This window comes from Lichenostomus cassidix, chromosome 19 (assembly GCF_008360975.1).
Source record: "Lichenostomus cassidix isolate B80296 chromosome 19, HeHo_3.0, whole genome shotgun sequence".
NCBI classification, from domain to species: domain Eukaryota; kingdom Metazoa; phylum Chordata; class Aves; order Passeriformes; family Meliphagidae; genus Lichenostomus; species Lichenostomus cassidix.
The window spans coordinates 10,189,401-10,210,093 of record NC_139499.1 but is presented as its reverse complement, the minus strand read 5'-3'; the positions used below and the strand labels follow the sequence as shown (position 1 = coordinate 10,210,093).

The 20,693-nt window shown below is 42.6% G+C and overlaps 1 protein-coding gene across 1 annotated transcript; it reads left to right on the top strand.

Moving 5' to 3' along the window:
- Positions 1–3,336: 3,336 nt before the first annotated feature.
- On the top strand, positions 3,337–20,404 carry NOS2 (nitric oxide synthase 2). The gene is made up of 28 exons (XM_085078606.1): positions 3,337–3,442; positions 3,551–3,739; positions 4,646–4,820; positions 5,458–5,554; positions 6,130–6,252; positions 6,343–6,491; positions 7,930–8,092; positions 8,492–8,583; positions 8,968–9,109; positions 9,513–9,652; positions 10,222–10,396; positions 10,749–10,850; positions 11,438–11,632; positions 11,979–12,061; positions 12,361–12,505; positions 12,736–12,840; positions 12,993–13,042; positions 13,152–13,326; positions 13,784–13,916; positions 14,309–14,387; positions 14,834–15,012; positions 15,647–15,810; positions 16,570–16,780; positions 17,104–17,191; positions 17,602–17,723; positions 18,033–18,181; positions 18,859–19,053; positions 19,631–20,404. The coding sequence occupies exons 3-28, from the start codon at positions 4,714–4,716 to the stop codon at positions 19,709–19,711; spliced, it is 3,444 nt and encodes a 1,147-aa protein (XP_084934732.1). The 5' UTR covers positions 3,337–3,442; positions 3,551–3,739; positions 4,646–4,713; the 3' UTR covers positions 19,712–20,404.
- Positions 20,405–20,693: the final 289 nt, after the last annotated feature.

The following is a 20,693-nucleotide window of genomic DNA, read 5'->3' as shown; positions in this document are numbered from 1 at the left end:
ATCTGTAGTTCACTGTTACTTTTCAAGCATAAACCTCTTTTTGCACACAGTAATCTCCCAGACATTTTTCTTCCTATTCTGCTGTGACAAGCATGGATTGCAGGAGCAGAGGTACCAAACACTGCTCTATATACCTTTTCCCTATCCACATGCCAGCTTTTCCTCATGGTTCACACAGGACCATCTTCAGTGTAGTGAAATGAGGTCCAGGAGTGCAGGACACAGAGCCCAGCCTGTGACAGCCATGAGCAGGGCACTGGGGCTTAGGCCCAGTCAACTGCTAGTTGCTGTTCTCCTCCTTTTTTACTTTGGTTTTGGCTTTGCTGCTGCAGCTGTGGCCGAGGATCCCAGGGGTGAGTCAGGAGGTGTCAGCAATTGCTTCTGCCTGAGCCAACGTGCAGCCAGGCACAACGAAGTCTGGCCATTGATTGCCAGATGGCTTTGCCCTCCCTCACTTCCTCATCCCTGGGAATTTTGGAGAGGGTGACTGATGAGGGAATTCTGTTATTTCTGCATGTCTCAGTCTGGCCTAATTGACAGCAAGCAGACAGGAAGGGATGGGTTTACAGTCACGTCTCTGTAAATTTAGGACTCTTTAACTTTCATTTTTGCCCTCCGATGGTCGCATTGGGAAATTTTCCACCCTGCCCTGCCATCGTTTGACATGCAGTCTTCCACTGGAGAGCAGGACATGGCAAACAAAACATTGCCCTTTCCACCCTAAACTGCTGCTTTAAATGTACCTTGAATCTGCAGAAACTAAAAAGGAATCCAGACAAAGCTGGGATTCTACTTTTATTTGCATATTTTCAAGTGCCAAGGCCTGGATCTTTTATTTTGCTTTTGGTAGAGTTGTTATCCCTACTTTATCAGGCACATTTTGAAATAATAAAGTGAAGAAGGGGCTACAGTTAATAGTGAATATCTTCAAGCCCATAAAGGAATAGTGAGCAATCAGAACACTAACCAAAAAAACCAGAGTTGCCATCTTACAAAGTTTGGGGGAAGTTTGAAACAAATTTTCTTTGGGAAATGAAAAACCAAACCAGCTGTAAAAGATGACTGACAGTACACAATGAGAGGAAATATTTGGGAACAGCTTTTTAAACAATAGTAATTGTTATTAACTGTATCTTTGTCAGATGCTTCCAATAAAACCAGTGGCTCTATTGCAGAGAGCTGATTGCTGAGGCAACAGGCCATCAGACATTCAGAAACACAATAAAATTTGACTCAAGATAACAGCATGGCCAGCATGCCATTGAATAGGTCAAAGTCTGCTCTGAAAGGGCACCTCTTTCATCAAAGTTAATGCAAGGAAAGCAACCAGTTCTTGCACTCTGATATAGCAGAGGCAGAAGTGGCTGTGCAAAAATAGGAAATATGTGCAGAATTGGTTTTCTGAAGGAAAAACCTTCCAAGCACTGTAGAATATTTGTAGAAAGAGTGCACAGTGAGCTGATTTAGTTAATCTCTGGTCCACCTGAGGAATGAATGGTTCTCTCGTTCTTATTGTACAGAGGGAGTTTTATTATCGATTTGAGTGAGTAAAAAAACAGGTCCTGTTTGAGCAACTGGAGGGATTAGACAGTTCCCTGAATGGCTGTACCTCAGCCAATCCTTTTAACAATTCTCCTAAGGAAAGATATTTGTCCTCCTCTGGTTATCCCAAATCTGATTTTTCATATCCAATCCCTACATAACCTTTTCTGGATTTCAGCAGTCCCAAGTAGAGGGAAATAAGGAGGGTGAATGCTAAAAGCTTAGAACCCATTGAATTTAATTAAATTTCTGCTGTGTTTTTTCTTAAGATTCCCCATATTCTATAGAAAGAAAGAGGTTGATAAGAAAGGAAAGGATGCAATGGCATTGAGTTACACAGCTCATGCACTGTTTCTGCTTGCTGATTACATCTTCCAGCCTGATGACTGGAATATATTAAAGAAAGGGATGTCACCTGCTAATTACAGTGAGAGAAAAGGCACCACATTGGAAAGAAAAAATCCAACTGTGAAAATTCATGAGCAGTGGATGCAAAGCAGCACAGGCTTGATAAAGCCAAGCAGATTAATGCTCAGAAAACTCAGGTCTGTTTATCAAGAGATTCACCTCTCCATGGATGGGATGCATACAGGGGATCTCATGCATGAACACGTGTGCACAGCAAATGCTTTGCCTCTAGAAATGCTTTACACAAACAATGTTCACTTTCAAACAGAGAAACTAGACACAGAGAGAAGAAAACACCTTGCCCAAGCTTGTCCAGTAAAAGTGTGACAGATGAGAAAAGAGCACGCATTTCCTCATTTCTCTGGCCGCCTTATGCCTCATTTCTGTAGATCTTTGATCAGCACCTGTAAATCTTTCTCTAGTTATCACTGTACCTTATTTGACTCATATTAGTCAGCAGATTTGTGAATCATCTTTAATTTGTAAATAGTTTCCTTAAAATAGCCATATATGATATGAAGGAACAAATAAGGCAGGTCAAAATCCTTGCTGGTGCACTGGTCTGGCACCACACTCGTGCGCTGCAGGTGCCTGATAGCACTGGGCTCTGCTGCCAGCCCTGGCCCAGTGGGGTTCTGCCTTCCAGACTGCAGGGAGAAGCCTGGTTTTGTAAAAGGTTTGTGTCCATGGGTTGTCTGACATGGAAAATCAGCTCAGCAATCCCATTTTCCTCATCCAGCTGTCCTCCTGATATTCCCACATACAGCACAGTGGGAATGGTTTGTACTTCACGGAGTTGGAGTTTCCTTGGAAAGTCTGGAGAGCAAGGAATTCTACAAATACTGTATTGAGAAAGATCCTTTAAAACATGATCAAAAGTAAGGAAGTATGTTTATGTGAAACTTAAAACTGGACTGCCTGTTCTTAGTTATAAGCACTGGTTAAATGCTTTCTTGGCCTGCATTGTATAGCTCTACAGCTCCATAACATTTCTCTTGGAGTTGCTCACTCTCTTCCTACAGCCTTAGGTGATGTACAGGAGAGTGCCTGGAGTTGGCCACACAGTGATAAAAGCCATAAGAAGCCTTTCAGGACTTTTTTTTTTTTTTTTTTTTTTTAAATTTTAACCCTGTGTGCAAGGTTGCAAACAGTGTTCAGTGTGATACCCTGCCCTTTCTAGGTGCACAAGCAGAAGTCAAGGCTGCAGCAGGCTGAGGGAAGGCAGGGATGATGATAGCATCAGGAATTGCCTCCCTCCCACAGGTTATGTAATGCTGCTCACGCAGCAGCCACGCACCTTCCACTTCTCCAAGCAGTACAGGACCTTTGGGGGAATCCCCCTTACTCAGAGCTATTTTGCATACATGGTGCTGGACTATAAAATGCTTTTGCCTCCCAGGAGGGATACAGAGCCTGAGAGGTTAAAGACAAGAAATTTTGACAGAGAGGAGTCTATCCTGGCAGGGCTGGGAGCATCTCTCACAAAAGATTGGTAAGAATCACCATGTCCAGTAAATGAATGTCAAAATGTCATTTTGTCATTCATTTACTGCAGCTCATGGTAATTATATGGCAAATTGTGTCTTTATTTCTGTGTTAGGAGCAAAGTGTCAGACTCAGTCTCCTGCTCTAGTTCCAAGCTGTCCAGCTGCTCTGAAAACTTTGTCCCTCCTTTCTGCTGATTTAAAGGTTTGTGCATATAACAGGTAACACTGTCAATGTTATCCACAGAACCTCACGGTGCAGGACACAAAGCAGTTTCTTGCTCTGAGTGCCAGGGAAGGGAAATGTGAGTCTGCTTTCTTTCTTTTTTTCTTATTTTTTCTTTTTATTATTATTATTCATATTTTTCCTCCTCTTCCTCCTTTTCTTCCTTTTTCTTCTTTTTCTCCTTGTGTATTATGTTTGTGTGGGGTTTTCTTTCTTTCTCTTTCTCTCTTCATAAATTTAACTTTTACTGTAAAAGTAATATAAATATCAAAATAAGACACAGTTTACATCAGGAATATGTGACAATGTATATTTTCTTCCTTTGTCTCTAACTTTTAGGAAACATCAGGTTTTGATTTCTGCTATAAACCAGATTCAAACACTGGGGATAATTCTCTGTAACACTGCAATTTACTGGCTTGGTTTTTCTCTTCTGCCACACCTTCCCAGGCACAAAATCCATCATAGGTTCAGAAATTAGCAGAAAATGTAGATTAAAATGAATAGCATAAACTTTGTACATTCGTGTGTAAATGCTATGTGTTGCATTCAAATCAGTGCTGCAGATCTGAGAAACTATAGACTTCAGCCTCTCAGAATTCTGTTTGTCTCTGGCAGGTGCATACATTGCAAAATGTTTTGGTTAATTCACAAATGATTTTTTTCATTAGTGCGTGAATAACACAACAACATTTCCAATCCCTTTTCTAAGCTTGCAGTCTGCTCAGACACCAATATTTGCTGCTTTACATGACTGGGAACATTTGAAATTGTCTTGCCAGTATTTTAGATTAATACGTGGCTGCACATTACACTGACAAAGTGCTAGTTTTAGTATCACTACTCTAAGAGTCAAGCAATTTTCATTTTAAACACAGGATGTTAGTTAGATCAGATCAGTTAGGCTGGTGAGTTTCTAAGTAGTATTAAAGGGAGTTGCCCTTTTGGGTAAAAACTGACCTTGTTGGTGTTTTTCTGTCCTTAGAAGTGTTGCCACATCACACAAAACAAGGTTCAGCACAGTGAACTAAAACCACAAAAAAAGCATACAAAATGCTGTGCCCGTGGCATTATGTGTTCAAATCTCGTGCTGCCAAGAGCCAGTACCCCAAAGAGAAAGACATCAACAACAACGTGGAGAAAATTAGGGAGATCCATGGGTAAGATCCTGATTTTTATGGTTTCATAGTTTATCTTTGATTGGAATAATCTTTGAAAGGGAAGATATTAAGTAGTTTGGGTTCTGGAGAAACCTGAAATGTGTTTCCAAAACGCTGATATTAACCAAGGAACGGGGGGTCCCTGGGTGGTGTAATTTGGTAATGAACATTAAACTCTTGTGTATAAGTTACACATTCATTGAGGATATAAATCATCTTGGTTTCTCTTTCATAGTCTTAAATTTGTTTGGTGTATTATAATGGTTTCATATATTTTAAGGCTCAGGAGGTATGTATGCTATAGAAATAGCAAAGTGATTATTTATGGTGTAATTAAGTTGTTGAAGTATTTCTGTGATGCAATTCATACAAGACACTGTATAAAGTAAGTTGCACATGCATCTTAAATTTCTCAGTCTTCAGGGTGTTACTTATTTCATGTTTCATATCCTGTTTTCCTTCCTTTCCTTCCACACAGTGCTCTGGGAAGGGGAATACAATGGCACTGCCACTGCTGGGTTTTGGGCTCATACATATTTCAGAGACAGCAGTGAGCATCTCCTACTGATGCTGAAAGCAAAGCTAACAGAAACAGAGCACACTGCCTCATACTGAATTTTCTTTCTCTCTATTGAAGCTCAGAAAAGGATGATGCCAAATTGCACGATCCAAGCAAGAAGCAGATGGAGATGCCATCTACCATAACTTCAGCAAAGGCCAGTGAGGGAGGAGAGGTCTGTTCCCAGCATCATTATTTGATAATAACAGCTCACATCAGTGGTGTTTACTGCTCAAAACTACTCCAAGTTCTCCTGTGAGGTCTGACTGTGGCTGCAGGAGGTCAGGACTGCTGGGAGAACTTTGGGTGAAAGTTCTTTTCTGACCGAAAAGGGGTGTTGGTAAAACTTAAGGGAAGATGTGACCCTGTGAGGACTGGGATGCCTGATTCCTTTATTCACCCTTGCAAACCTTTAGAAACAAACCTGTCCTGTCTCTAAAATTGGTTCACTGTTTTTCTGAGACTGTGATTTATGCTCAGAGATGAGGGAATATTAAAATTACAAAGGTGTTTTCAGTGGCAGACACTGATTAGTACAAAATACATTTTTCCCCCCATTTCATATAAAACTGTAGATTAGCTTGATAGTTTTGTAGTCAAGTAAATACTCATGTTGGAGTAGATCCCATTTATATCTAGTTTCTTTAATTTAATCTGAAATATTTTGATGTTAACATAAAATCTAAAATGAAACTGAAAGATACTCAGTAGGTCTGAAGACACATACATTTTCATCTGTTCTCCATCCAGAATTTCCCTCCAAATGGCATCCAAGTTTCAAACCAAATATCACGATGTCCAAGACATGTAAGGGTAAGAAACTTGGAAAATGGATCCAGCTTTCTTGACACACTACACCTGACAGCAAAAGAGGTAAAATATGGAAATCTGAACAAGGACTTTTGTGAAATTTGAAAGGATACAGAGTGCAACATTGGTTTTTGACATGTTATTGTTTTTCAGGTTATCAACTGCCGGACCAAAGCCTGCCAAGGGTCACTCATGACCCCAAAGGGCCTGGTGAGAGGTACCAGAGATGGGCCAGTTCCATTGGAAGATCTTTTACCTCAGGCAATAGACTTCCTCAAACAATACTACAGTTCATTTAAAGAGTAAGCCAACTTAAGGTTTGGTATAAAAGTTCTCTACCTACCAGTCTGTCTGTGAGCCTCCAGGAAGGTTTGGTTTCTTCACAGCTCTTGGTAACTATCCTGTTACATAGCAGGCATTCAAAAATACATAAGGACTATTGGAAAAGCTTAATAAAACTGTCATTGCACCTCATATGCTCCATCTGGCAATCCAAGATCTTGGGAACACAGGGAAGGACTCTGGACCATGCACTCCTCAGCCCCATCCGTTTGGAGTGTATATTCCAGTACATTGAGGACTCTGCCAGAGCGTTCCCTTCTGTTTTCTTGGCATTGGTGGGATTAGCTGCACTTGGATCAGTCTCAGACATGAATAATGTGGATAATGTGTTTTGTTTGTGCTGTTCCAAGTATCTTTTCTTTGTGTTCCTCTCAAGGTTTTAGCCAAAGATTGGAAGGCCAGTGTTGCTTCTCACCCTTGCTCTGTGCTATCAACATAAGCTCACTGAGCATTCCGAGAGTGGTTTGTGTTCTCACAAAAATGGCCATGGTGCAGACCCATCTTGCTGCAGAAAATGCTAGAAAAGCTGGTTGATGTCCAAGGGCTTGCACTGACATTACACATGATGAGCTTTCAAGCAAGTTCAGTGTTTGCTCATCCCATTAGAAAACATTATCAAACTTTCAAAGGGACTCAGCCACATAATGGCCACTTCTTTAGACACTTTGAGCTCTTTACAAATCTTTCTTCCCTCTGAATCTTTCTGAAAGTCCCTGTCTCATACACAGACTGTCCTCACCAGCCTATTGCATTTGCACATCTGTGTGTCTGCTCATGGCTGTTTGATCACATTGATTTACACTATCTCACATGCTTGCCCTTGATCTTTCATCTTGCTGAAAATGTGAAAACTCTCAGACAGTGCAGGCTATTTTCATTCTGTCTGTAAGACAACAAAACAATTTTTGTCTGTGCTGAGATAAATATTTTCTAATGTTTTGACTCCACTCTTTGTTTCCAGACTCAAGAATTTTAGAGTTGATTTCCCTGACAAATGAATTGCTCAGCACTTCCTTTTAGGAATGAAAATCCTACTTACTTTACTCAGAAGAGATGTTGCCATGTGAAAATAATGTAACTTTGAGAGGACAGTCATTCTCAGCCCCCATTTACCCTGAAACTCACTTGTACTCTGGTTTCCATTTGCTGGTGATTTTTTTGCAAATTAATCTAGAAAATCCAAATTTAAACTGAAAACGTACGCAGAACAGTTTGTGACCAATCCATGCAAGTATTGAGTGGTGACAGGATGGTGTCACTACTTAAATTCCTGGTGTGTTAGTTTCTTCATGAGGCCAAGGACAAATCTTAAATTCTGAAGCCAAAATATAAAGAGAACATCTGCACTTTGAATGAAATTCGCGTTGTTTCTTTTCATGGCTGTTTCCTGTTCAAAAGGCCAAAAGTCCAAGAACAGCTGGGCCGACTGGAAACAGTGACCAAGGAGATAGAAACAACAGGAACCTACCACCTGACAAAGGATGAGCTGATCTTTGCTACCAAGATGGCCTGGAGGAATGCGCCCAGGTGCATCGGGAGAATCCAGTGGTCCAACCTGCAGGTGAGCTGTGGATCTGCACCTAAGCTATGGCCAAATAGTCCTCTGCTGTGACTCAGAAGAATGCCCTTTCCTTTGGTAGAACATGCCACTGCTTCCACTGAGGAGGGCTCCCTCCTGTTCATATCACAAGATCTTTTTCTGTAGTTCTCTGCTTCATAGCTGAATGAAAATGTGTAGCAGTGTGAGTGTAGGAAGCAGGTGTGTCATGGAACCAGGTGCATGTTTTGGTTCTTGGTGGACTTTCATGTGTGAAAATGATGCATGTATGGACTATAAAAATGAACCTTTCCTAGTGGAGCTACAATCTTTCCGTTCCTTAAGTGCATAGGCAAAATAACAAGCTTGCATTACGGTTTCAAAATTAGTCTTCTTCTCTACACTTCTGTTGGAAACATGCAGGTATTTGATGCACGGGACTGTAAAACAGCCAAGGAAATGTTTGAGCATCTCTGTAATCACATTCAGTATGCCACAAACAATGGGAATATAAGGTAGGTCTCTTTAATTGTAAACAACAAAAACCAGATCCAGATCAGGCATCAAAACCACATTAAATGGTCTATCTAAATATTTTGATGACCTGTCTCTGCTCTTAATTTTCCTGATACTTACATGTTCCTCTCATGTGTTTCATCAACCATCTTGAAATTTTATAACTTTCATGGCTGATGTTGCAAAACCCTTTTAAGTTCCTGGGCAAAAGTGATGATTTGAAGATTCAGGGAAGTGGGTAAAGAACATGAATGATTTTATTTCTGCTGGTGTTTGTTTTAGAAATGTAAAATACTTTCTGTTGGTAACAATCTATGTCTGAATAGTGAGGATGTGTTTGATGTGCTGCTGTGGTGTAAGGTGTGTGCTTTGTCCCTGGGCAGATCAGCCATCACAGTGTTCCCTCAGAGGACAGACGGGAAGCACGATTTCCGTGTGTGGAACAGCCAGCTGATCCGCTATGCTGGCTACCAAATGCCAGATGGCTCTGTGCTTGGGGACCCTGGCAATGTGGAGTTCACACAGGTACAGCTCCAAACTCACCACCACAGCTGCTTCCCAGCTTGGCCAACCCCTCTCCCTGGGCTTTTTCCTTGCATGTTTATGCAGAGTGGTAGGGAGGTGAGGAGTGAATGGGATGTTCTGCCCCACAGGTTCTAGGTGCAGGCTGGAACAATAATTTCCCACAGTCCAGATATAGAAGTGCTGCCCTCCATGTCAGAACAGGGTGAGCTAATACTGTCAGGGGACACAACCAGCGACACAACCAGTACCGCATCAACATGTCTCAACATTGTTTGAATGGAAAAGAGAACCTTTTTCACTTAGAATTTACTTCCACTGGTTTCAGAGAGCTAAAATTCTTTTGTCTTCAGATCTGGAGGGGAAACCAGATAAAAACCACAGAATGTGCTTTCCGTATTTACAGTTGTGCATTGACCTTGGGTGGAAACCGAAATACGGCCGCTTTGATGTACTTCCACTTGTTCTTCAAGCAAACGGCCAAGACCCAGAAATATTTGAAATACCTCCAGAAATTGTCCTCCAAGTGCCAATGGAGCATCCAAAGTAAGCACACAAGATTTAGATAATTGCATTTTTGCCTCTGCCTCACCTTGGCAGTTTATTGGGCTGTGCCTGTGGCAGTGGTTTTATGAGTTCTTTGTCAGGATGAAATGATGGTAAATTATCCTGAAAGATGAAATGCCTGTTAGAACAATGAAATGGGATTTAAATTAAGGAAGCAAATAGCAGTTTTGTTGGAAATCTTCTTTCCCAATCTACATTTCAATTACATTTAGAATTTTAGAAATCATAATTTTTTTATGCCAGTATAATACACATGTAAAATATGGCTGCACTCACAACAAAGGGTTAATGGCCTTTCTCTCATTGTTTTTTTTCTTCTTGTTTGCTTTGGGACTGGCCTGCAGATTGCAGAACTCTGTAATACGATTCTACAGTTTCTGTAGCTGGTGATTCCCAATTACTGCACTGAAAACTGCTGTGAGTTTCTGCAGACCCTGCCCCAGGGGTTCCTCTTGGAATTGGTTCTTTTTATCTTCCTGGGCTTTTCTGGTTATCGCCTAAAGGAGGAAAACACACACAAATAATAACTCAGACTGCTTGTCTGGCAGGTATGAGTGGTTTAAGGAGTTGGACCTGAAGTGGTATGCACTGCCTGCTGTGGCCAACATGCTGCTGGAGGTGGGAGGGCTGGAGTTCACGGCGTGTCCTTTCAATGGTTGGTACATGGGGACAGAGGTTGGAGTGCGGGACTTCTGTGACGTGCAGCGCTACAACATCCTGAAGGTAACCTGCTCAGGGGCAGCTGGGCTGGGCTGCAAAGGGACTCAGCGTGGTGCAGGAACAGTTTTGGAAAAGAGACTCTATCAGTCTTGGAAAAGAGACTCTCTGGGATGGGAGAGAGCCACTCCCTGCTTTATGAAACTGGAACATCCTCTAGAACCAGAACTCCAAAATTCCAGTTTACCTTTCATCTCAGGTGCTTCTGCTGCCATTACTTTCCCCAGTATGAGACTGACTCTTTCCCCTCCTGCATAACTTTTTCCTGATACAAAGGTGATGAGGTTGAGAAATCATGTGGTCTAAGTTCCATATAGTAAATTTGCTTTTCCCTTTTCTCTCTCTTTTTCACATGTAGGAGGTAGGGAGGAGAATGGGACTGGAAACAAACAAACTGTCATCATTGTGGAAAGACCAAGCTGTTGTAGAGATCAATGTGGCTGTGCTTCACAGCTTCCAGGTGAGTCACTGAGTGTAGATCTGGACAGACACTGAACATTCACTGTCCCTTTTTCCTCTCATTCAGTGGAGATGGCATGATGGTTCCAGTAGAGTTATTCTTGATTTACACCTGGGAAAGTAGAGGAATCCATATTTCCTCACAGGTAAAGGCAGAAGGAAGAGGAAAAAGAAAAGGAAGTTAAAGGCAAGATTTTTCATCCTTTTAACACATTTATCTGTGTGTTATGTAAACCTGTGAAACCTATGAAAAGCTGTCGGATTAATATATTTTATTTTCAATTCCAGTTTATTTAACATATCATGACAATATGAGAAGTGGGTAAAAGTGAATCAGAGGCTTTGTGGCATGCACTCCCAGTGCTGCAGAGGTAAAATGCTGATGTTAAAGAAAAGATCTAAGAGTTCTTAATCAAAGGCCTGTGCGTCAATCTCTATCTTTACAGTAACTGCTGATAGTATTTATTTCCCAGCCCTCAGTAAAGTCTGTGAAATATTGACCAAAGCAAGAGGATTACTTTAGCTACAGCAGGTAGAAGGGCAGAATAGGGTTTTTAGTGTATGTTTTTCTTTTTGCCATTGTTCTAGAAACAGAATGTAACCATCATGGATCACCACTCGGCCTCGGAGTCCTTCATGAAGTACATGCAGAACGAGTACCGCACACGGGGAGGCTGCCCAGCAGACTGGGTGTGGATTGTGCCTCCCATGTCAGGCAGCATAACCCCTGTGTTCCACCAAGAAATGCTGAACTATGTCCTCACTCCCTTCTATTACTACCAGGTACAAATCATCAAAAAGAAAAACCGACTCTAGCAGACAACTTCAGCAGTGCAGATGCAATATGGAACCTGAGGGAGTCTGGGTGACATGCCCTGGTTCATGAATGTTCACTAGACAGGATCAGAAGGAGCAGACAGGAGCTATTTTATGTGGGAGGTGCTGTTAGTTCTGTTGAATTCTCTGGCTTTAAGTAAAATGCAGTTTAATGCACCAGAGACTGATCCCATATTTGTACTCTGTGGATTGTATATTCAGATTTTATTCGATCTGGCCCTTTAAATGTACATAAATTGTTTATTTACTATTTTGCATTTCTTACTTAAAGCTTAACTTTTTTTTTTTAAAGGTGGATGCATGGAAAACACACGTGTGGCATGATGAGACCCGAAGGCCAAAGAAAAAAGAAATAAAGTTTAGCGTCTTGGCAAAGTAAGTTGTTCAAACAAGATTCTTTATGCTCTGTCCAACTATTCTATTCTTGTGATGTTTCTTCCTTTAAAAAAATTTTTTACAGTAGGGACCACATTAGTGGTTTGAATCATAGCCTTACTGTCCACACTGAGGTAACATTCCTATCTAAGGTTCTTGCTCAGGGCTCTCTAGAGATGCTTCTGAGCCATCTTCCAAGGAAAAGCCATGCTCTAGCTCAGTCTTTCCTAGCTTGTTTGTGAATCAATCTGAATTAGTGTAGCTACATTAACAGCTGTGTGTGATTGTTCTTTCCCCAGGGCTGCACTCTTTGCAGCCTCACTCATGCGAGGAGCAGTGGCCACCAGGGCCAAGGTCACTGTGATCTACGCGACAGAGACGGGCAAGTCGGAGACGCTCGCCAACGACCTGTGCAGCCTGTTCAGCTGTGCCTTCAGCACTAAGGTGAGGGGCACGAGTCAGCCACACCTCGTGGAGACAGCAGTTTGGCTTCTACAAGCTTTTCCATTCTCCAAACCCGTGTTTTGAATATCCAGTAAATATAAGTTGGACTAGAACTTTGATTTTGTATTCATTTAATATAATGCCTTGTAAGTTTGATCAGAGTCATCTGAGATATCTAAGGCTAGTTCTTATGTCTGCTAGCAATGTCTCATGAGCTTTATTCCTTCCAGATTATGTGCATGGATGAGTACAATATTTGTGACCTGGAAAATGAAACACTTCTTTTAGTGGTTACTAGCACTTTTGGAAATGGAGATTCTCCAGGTAACGGAAAGGTAATGTTCACCTCAAAAGCATGTATGAGACTCAGCTCAGAGACCAAAGACAAACCTTTCATTTGTCTCATGTCCTTGAGTAAGATACAGATCAAGTTTCTTTTCTGCTTTAAATCGGGGTATTCTTCTAAACTTAATGAATTTTTATGCAGGCCTTCAAGGACTCCTTGCTCAGACTGAAACTGCTGAAAAAGAAAATTAGGTAAAAATAGTTTGTTGTTTGGTTTGCATGTGATTGAGTCCTTTTGCACTCCATGTTGCACTCCATGTTGCATAACACAGCAATCTTCCTCCAAAATTCCCTTCTGCAGATATGCTGTGTTTGGGCTGGGGTCCAGCATGTACCCAGAGTTCTGTGCCTTTGCTCATACAATTGACCAAAAACTGGCCCAACTTGGAGCTTCCCAGCTCACTCCAGTGGGTGAAGGGGATGAACTCAGTGGGCAAGAAGAAGCCTTCCGCAGCTGGGCAGTCAGCGCTTTCAAGGTGAATATAGAAATACAGCTCATATTCCAGTCATTCATCCATTCATTTTAGTTCAGTTCCTGTAAAAATGAGGGGAAATGAAGGAAACCAAGCATCTGAATTTATATCTGAACTTGGAAATTCCCTCTTCTCTACTGCTTGCCTAAGCTGGAGAGGGAACTGGGTGTCCCTTTTGTATTGTTTTTTAATATTCACATAAAGTTGCATGAACCCTTTTGGATAATGGAATGGCTCAGTATGAGCAAGGGTAGCATCAAACATCAGCATTTTTTGCAGCAGATCTTTTTAGAGCTATGCTGATATACAAGTGAAACCTTTCTGAATTCACTGAACACACACACCAGAAGCAGTAAAAAATAGCAATATGTGGAACTGATAGCTCCTAGGATTATGACAACACTAAGAATTTTTTTTTTTTTACTGTGAATAGCCTTATTTTTTTGTGTTTTTTATCTAGACTGCCTGTGACATTTTTAATGTCCGTGGGAGACACAGTATTCAGTTGCCTGAGGTATACACATCTGAGGAAAGCTGGGACCCTACCAGTTACAGGATAGTGCCTGACTCTCAGCCCATGGACCTGGCTAAAGGTATTGCTCCCACTTCTCCTCCCTCTGCCTTTGCTGCTTCAGATGGGGCTGAACTGTGAAGGTTTCTCAGAAGTGCTTTTGGCCCTGCTAGATGGTAGAATGCACATAATGAAGTACAGTGGTCAGATTTTAAAATACACTGGTTTACATTGCATAAGTTGTTTTTTTTCCAGTACAATAACACTGGAACTATCACACATTTAGGCAGCACCAGAGGAGCAAAAGCTGAGATGAACTGCTTTTAGTCAGGGAATAGGGCACACACAACTGACTGATGGGCAGTCACCTTCTAGGGCAAGTGTGGTTCAGTTCTTGTCTGCGAAATATTTGAAGACATTCTAAACAAACCTAATCACAGAGTTACCAAGACTCATATCCTCTTTTCTCAACAGCTCTTGGAAGCATTCATGCCAAAGATGTAATTCCCATGAAGCTGAAATTCAGGCAGAATCTTCAAAGTTCGAAGTCCAGGTATGCCACCTCATTCTTATGAATATTGCAATACTGCATTTTACTAAAATCTTAAACATCTAAAATGCTTGGTTATAAACATCTTCTCCCTGCAGTTATTACAGGAGATACAGGAATTTTGTACTGTCATTAGCAGAAGCATGTGAGCTGTGCAGTCTGCAGTGGGGCTGCACTTTCACTGGCTGATTCCAGGCATGTTTATTCTGTACTGGACAGACCAGGCAGAACTTCAGCACGCAATTTGTTTGGATACAAGTACTTCACATACCTGGACTCAGATTTGTTTAAGCCTCTGTGAAGTCTTAAGCTGGTCTGGTATTTGGTAATGAACACAAGGGAGTCTTTGCCAACTGCCACTGCAGATTTATTCCTTTCCTATGCAATCCAAGGGAAATCCTGTCAAATGTAACCAAGATCTGTCTAATTTCTCTCTCTTCACTATCCAGTCGTGTTACCATTCTGGTTAAACTTTACTCTGAGACAAATCAGGAAGTGCACTACCTTCCCGGAGAGCACATCGGGATTTTCCCAGGCAATCAGCCAGAATTAGTCCAGGGCATTATTGCACGTGTCAAGGATGCCCCTCCAGCTGATCAGACTATCAGGCTTGAAACCTGCATTGATGGTAAGTTCGGTGTCTTTAGACGAAATAACAGAGGATGTTGGACAGATTTCATTAAAATACCTAAGAATTTTTATCGACTGAATTTGATTCTATGATCCTTTTCTTAAGTTTCAGTAGGATTTTGTTGCTACTTTTTAGTTAGTGTTAAAACTTTTGCTTCTAATTTTGCCCATTCTGGCAGTCCATAGTGACTTCACCAGGGTTTGCAGAGGTACCTGAAGTGACACTGTTTATAATTCAGTTGCTGAATTGGCCATTGACTGCCATTAAATTAATCAAAGTTTGCTTATTATTGCTACATGTAAGAGTCCTAAAATAGACTTATATGTCCTGCCCATCTTTCCCATCTTAATAGGAACAATCTTAGGATTCTGGCACACAGAAAGATAGTTTCCCCAGGTGAAAGATTCTGACTTTCCAAATGGTGTTTTGTTGTCATGAAGTTTTCTGCATCAGATCCTCCTCTTACAAAACATTCAAACCCCCACATTAACCTCTTTCAGAAGGGCCCTGTGGTCTAGACCTGCTTCACCCTCACCTGAAGGGGTATTTTGAAGAACACTGAGTTTTGCAAAGGTCTTAGCTGTCAAATGTTGCGGGTTGCCAAGTGTCCTTTTATTTCCCTCATTTCCAGGTGGCTACTGGACAAGTCACAAAAAGATTCCAGCCTGCACACTCACTGAGGCTTTGACATACTTGCTTGATATCACTACTCCACCCTCCCAACAACTGCTAAAGAAACTCTCCCAGCTGGTGACAGGGGAAGGAGACAAGCAGAGGCTGGAAGTGCTGTGTCAGGTGAGCCCTAGGGCAGGAGATTTGTTTGCAGTGCTGTGCACTGCGCCCTGATGCCCTTTGACTCTGTAGCAGAAGCTTAAGAATTTTTTGTAGTGATGAATTTTTATGCCTCTGCTACATATTCTTGGAAAGCCAACCATAGTGAGAGAAAGAGTGGTCTTGAGGCTCAGCTTGGGCGTGGGAACCAAGATCTGGTGTTTCCTGTGTGGTTCTGGGTGGGTCATTTGCCTGCCTGGTTCTGTTGCCTCATGGTGGTTTCTGATGAGACACCCTTAAAGACCTGACAGTTTGCAGGTGGAGGAGCTGGAGGGGAGCTGGTAGATGTTTTTGTCAGAGAATTTGCTACCCTGAGAGTCAGAGGGATGTGGCTTTAAGTAGCCAATGACTCACAGCTGTGGTAATGCTGGCTCCTCCCACCAGGTTCAGCGAGGGGTCCAGATCTGGGACTGCACAGTTTTGTGGATGTCCCATGACAGGGAGCTAAGAAACAGATTCCATTTCAGTTTCTGCATCCTCACTGAGAGAGCTGCTGTCTGAGAACAGTGTAGTGGGGGTGCTGAATTTCTGTGTTCAAATTTAAATTATTTCTTAGGAAGCCCCAGACTGGTCTTGGAAAAGTTTTGAGAAATCTTTGTTGACTTGCCTACATATTTAAAATGTAAAGCAGGAATCTTATTTATAAGTGACATTTCAAATATCCCTGCTCTCCTGAACTCAGCATGACCTGGTAACATTGTGGTGATGCCCTTTGGCTTTTAGAGCACAGAAGAATACAATAAATGGAAGTTTTACAACAGCCCAAATATCCTGGAGGTCCTGGAGGAGTTTCCCTCTGCTGAGGTGTCCACAGCTTTCTTGCTGACTCAGCTGCCATTTCTGAAGCCCAGGTACTATTCTGTCAGCTCCTCCTGTGACATGACACCCAGAGAGATTCATCTGACAGTTGCAGTTGTAAACTACAGGACAAGAGGTAATGAACTGTTGTTTTCATTTCTCTCTTAATTAAACAGTATTTAGGCTACATAGTGGTTCAGAAAAAAATGTGTCTACCATACAACATGAAGCATATCTGTAATCAAAAATGTGTGTTGTCATATCTGCAGAATAGTACCTGCAGTACAGGTGTTCATAGTGGACCAAGATTTGCTAAAATCCTGCACCATCATCAGTGTATCCTTGTTTTATAAATCATTACTAGACATGAATGTATTTAAAAGCTATAATTTTAAGTATAAACTGTGTTTTTTTCAAAACAGAGGGCATTGACAGTGTTCTGCCTTGCTCTGCTTTTAGATGGAGAAGGGCCTTTGCACCATGGAGTGTGCAGCACATGGCTGAACACAATAGAGCTCAATGAGACCATTCCCTGCTTCATCCGCAGGTAAAGAAAATTAAACAACCCAAACTAGAGTAGTTCTTAGTTCAGCTTCTTCAGTGGGTTTTCCTTTCTTGGGATATTTTCAAGTGACTGGTGAATGCAAGTTGGAATAGTTGGGTCTGAGAAGAGAGGGAGTTCCCTGTCTTCCAGAGATGAGATCCTTTACCATGCCTCACATTAAGTAAAATCACAAATCATTAGAAAATTCTGAAATAATTCTATTCCTATGATGCTATCCCCACTGTCAGCTTTTCCACTACAGAGCAAGGAAAGGCAAGGGAACAAGGAGCACTCAGTTCAGTCCCATTGCTGCTTTCAAACTCAGGACTTGGGCTGTGCTGCTCAGAGTCATTCAGACAACTGAGACATTAGTCAGAAACCAGTTAACTAATTAACATATTTTTGCATTTTAGAGCTGATGAGTTCCATCTCCCCGAGGATCCAGCCAAGCCCTGCATTCTGATCGGCGCAGGCACTGGGATTGCTCCCTTCAGGAGCTTCTGGCTGCAGCGCCTCTATGACCTGGAGCAGAGAGGTACCTGTGGGGACTGCCACGGGCAGGGCTGGGCAGGGGCCCAGGGTGGCTGGCAGAGGGACACCCCCAGTCCTGCAGACCAGGGCTCTGCAGCCAGAGACACCCACAAATGTCAGCCAAGAGCCTCTGCAGAGATTGTCACCCCCAGGCTGATGGGACACTGTGCTGACACAGCCAATCCATCCCCCCTGAGACCATTCTGGTGGGCATGGGGCCTTTGGGGACTTGTGGGGCACAGCCTGTGTGTCAGCCCTGTGTGTCAGTGACTGCCCAGGCTCTCAGACAAACACTGTCCCATGCTGGTTGCAGGGCTCAGAGGTGGGGATATGATACTACTGTTCGGCTGCCGGCAGCCAGACCTGGATCACATCTACAGAGAGGAAACTGAGGAAATGAAGAGCAAGGGAGTCCTGAAAGACATCTACACAGCTTACTCCAGACTGCCTGGTCAAGAAAAAGTAAGGCTGGTTTCTTTGTTCTTTAAGAGTTAACTCCTCCAGAATCATCCTTCAAGTTAACATCAGGACTCTGTTCTTTAAAAAATGTTAGCATTTTGCTTCAGTGTATGGTGAGCAGGTGACAAAAGGCCCCACCCTTCAAATGAAGGATGATCTCCCTGTGCACTCCAGCACAAGCAAGCTACAGAAATACAACTCCTCACTGCCACAGAGAGGCATGTCCAGTGCAAACAGCCTTTGAAACTAGAACTGGAACATTTTCAGAAAGCTTAGATTTTGCAGGATTTGATTAGCCCATGAGTTAGAAATTAGTTGGCTCTGGCCATTTGTCCCCATTTCAATGACACAGTGACCATGGAAATTAATTTTACATAGAAGAAATTTTGACTGGACAAAACAACAGCACTCAAGTTATCCTCTTTTTAGCTCTCCTGCTCTCCGAGTAGTTAGGAGACTTTGGCAGATAGAAGAGTTTTTGTCTACTGAAGTTTAATCAAGAGACAGGCCCAGCTTCCAAATGTGGGGCTTTTTCACCTTTGCTGAGGTGCAGCACAGAGCTGGAACAGATGGGGCATTTTGAGCCTTAGTGCAGTGCACACACCCACATTGAATTGAGAACCAACAGGCAAAGCAACATGTAAGAAGCCTGGTGTGATGATGGTTTTTGTGTTCCTCAGGTCTATGTTCAGGACATCCTGCAGAGGCAGCTGGAGGCCCGGGTGTGTGAGATGCTGCAGGGGCAGCAGGGCCACGTGTTCGTGTGCGGCGATGTGCGCATGGCGCGGGATGTGGCTAAGGTGCTGCGGGAGCTGCTGGCCAGAGCCCTGCGCCTCACCCCGCAGCAGGCAGACGAGTACTTCCTGCAGCTCAAGGTAAGCTCTCCTCACAGGCCATTCCCTGCACCTGTGGGGCACAGCAGGCTGCACAGCCAAGCTCAGGGTCCTGTGGCTGCTGTGAGCTCTTTGTGTGCACACACAGGAAAAAAGCTCTGAGGGAACGGCTTGGTCCTCCCACCGGGACTGCAAACGCAGCTTCTGCTCAGTTAGGGGTGAGAGGGACTCTGCTACTCTGCTCTTGCACAGACCCTCTTTCCAGGGTCTCCCTGGGGATCCTGGGGATCAACTTCGCAGTGCGTTGGCAACATCAGCAGTTTGATGTTTTAGTGTACCAAAAGGAGAAGTGTGTTTAGGAATTTAGTGGGCTCACTGCTGAGAACACAGTGCTGAGACCTGAAGCTGCTGCTTTTTAGGACCCTCTTGTTATCAGTACTAATCCTGGAGCATTTGTGCCTGGGATTCAGAGAGCTCCCTTTCACTGGCAGTAACAAAAGTCTACAATCACAGAATCAGTCCTGCAAATGCAAAAGGCCTTTTAGTTACTGAACTGATGGATAAGGAGTAGCTGGCAGCACCTGATTCATCTCTTGGGTGCCCTTTCTTCTTTTTGCAGGACCAAAAGCGATACCATGAAGATATATTTGCAGCTTTGTTGCCACATGAAGTCAAAAAAGCTTTGCAACCCACCAGCTGAAAAACAAATCCACTTGTGTTTTAGACAATACTTGCACATTCATTGTTATTTTTAAAGAACAAGGAGTCAAATCCTCTTTCTTATACATGTTCAATCATGCATGTGTATAGGATTCTAGGATTTGACTCTTAAACCTCAGCCTTAATTAAGTAAAATAATAAATTTAACTTTTGTTGCTATTTATTCTGACACGCTTTTAATACATTATCTTAAGAATGAAAGTGCAAATTATTTTTTAATACTGTCTATGGTAGTATAAATCGGGTGGTTTTTGTAAATACAAGGATAATATAGCGTTTTGTACTAAGTTAACAAGAGCTGAAATCTTTTTTTCAAAGGTACTGTTTATCTTTGTGACCTGATTTATATCAGATTGGTTTACTTGCATATTATCTTCACTTGAAAGGAAGTGGATGGTTGTGTTGCTGGGAGTTGCCTGGCCACATGCCTGGATGTGGAGCAGTTTGTAAACGAGAAAATAATGTGCTGATCCCCAAGTGGAAACACCTGCTGCAATCACCTCAGACTATGCTCAGCAGGGAGCAGAGGTGAATTCTGCCTGGTGGCACTCAGGTACATGAACCTCAGTGGCAGGAAGGTTCCAAAAATTCCAAAGCACTTTGTACATTTAAATTCTATTCTCTGGTTTACTTGATTTGTTTGTAATAAAATCTGCCTTTGTACTGAGACAAAGTGTGGACCAGTGAACCACTTCTTGCTCTTGGCTCCAGCCTGCAAAGGCAGAGGTAACTAACTCAGCTCCCAGTGAGGTGGATTTGGGCTCCAGCCAACACTCCTCCCTGAGGACAGGGCCATCTCCAGGGGTTACAGTCTGCCTAGGATCAGTTTTGCATTTTTGTTACTGCCGGGCAAGTGTGAGTTTGCAGCAGGGAGTGAGACTGGCTTGCAACTGCTCTCATTGTGTTTGGACTTGGGCTCTTCCTAGGCCTTGCAGTTATGTCAGAGCTAGTTCCTCCTCTGA

Bases quoted from the DNA above. Each gene is read 5' to 3' on its own strand.
- NOS2 (XM_085078606.1), top strand. From the start codon at position 4,714: ATGCTGTGCCCGTGGCATTATGTGTTCAAATCTCGTGCTGCCAAGAGC. The intron at 12,506-12,735 runs GTGAGGGGCACG...TATTCCTTCCAG, and splicing joins GCTGTGCCTTCAGCACTAAG to ATTATGTGCATGGATGAGTA. The intron at 13,917-14,308 runs GTATTGCTCCCA...TTTTCTCAACAG, and splicing joins GCCCATGGACCTGGCTAAAG to CTCTTGGAAGCATTCATGCC.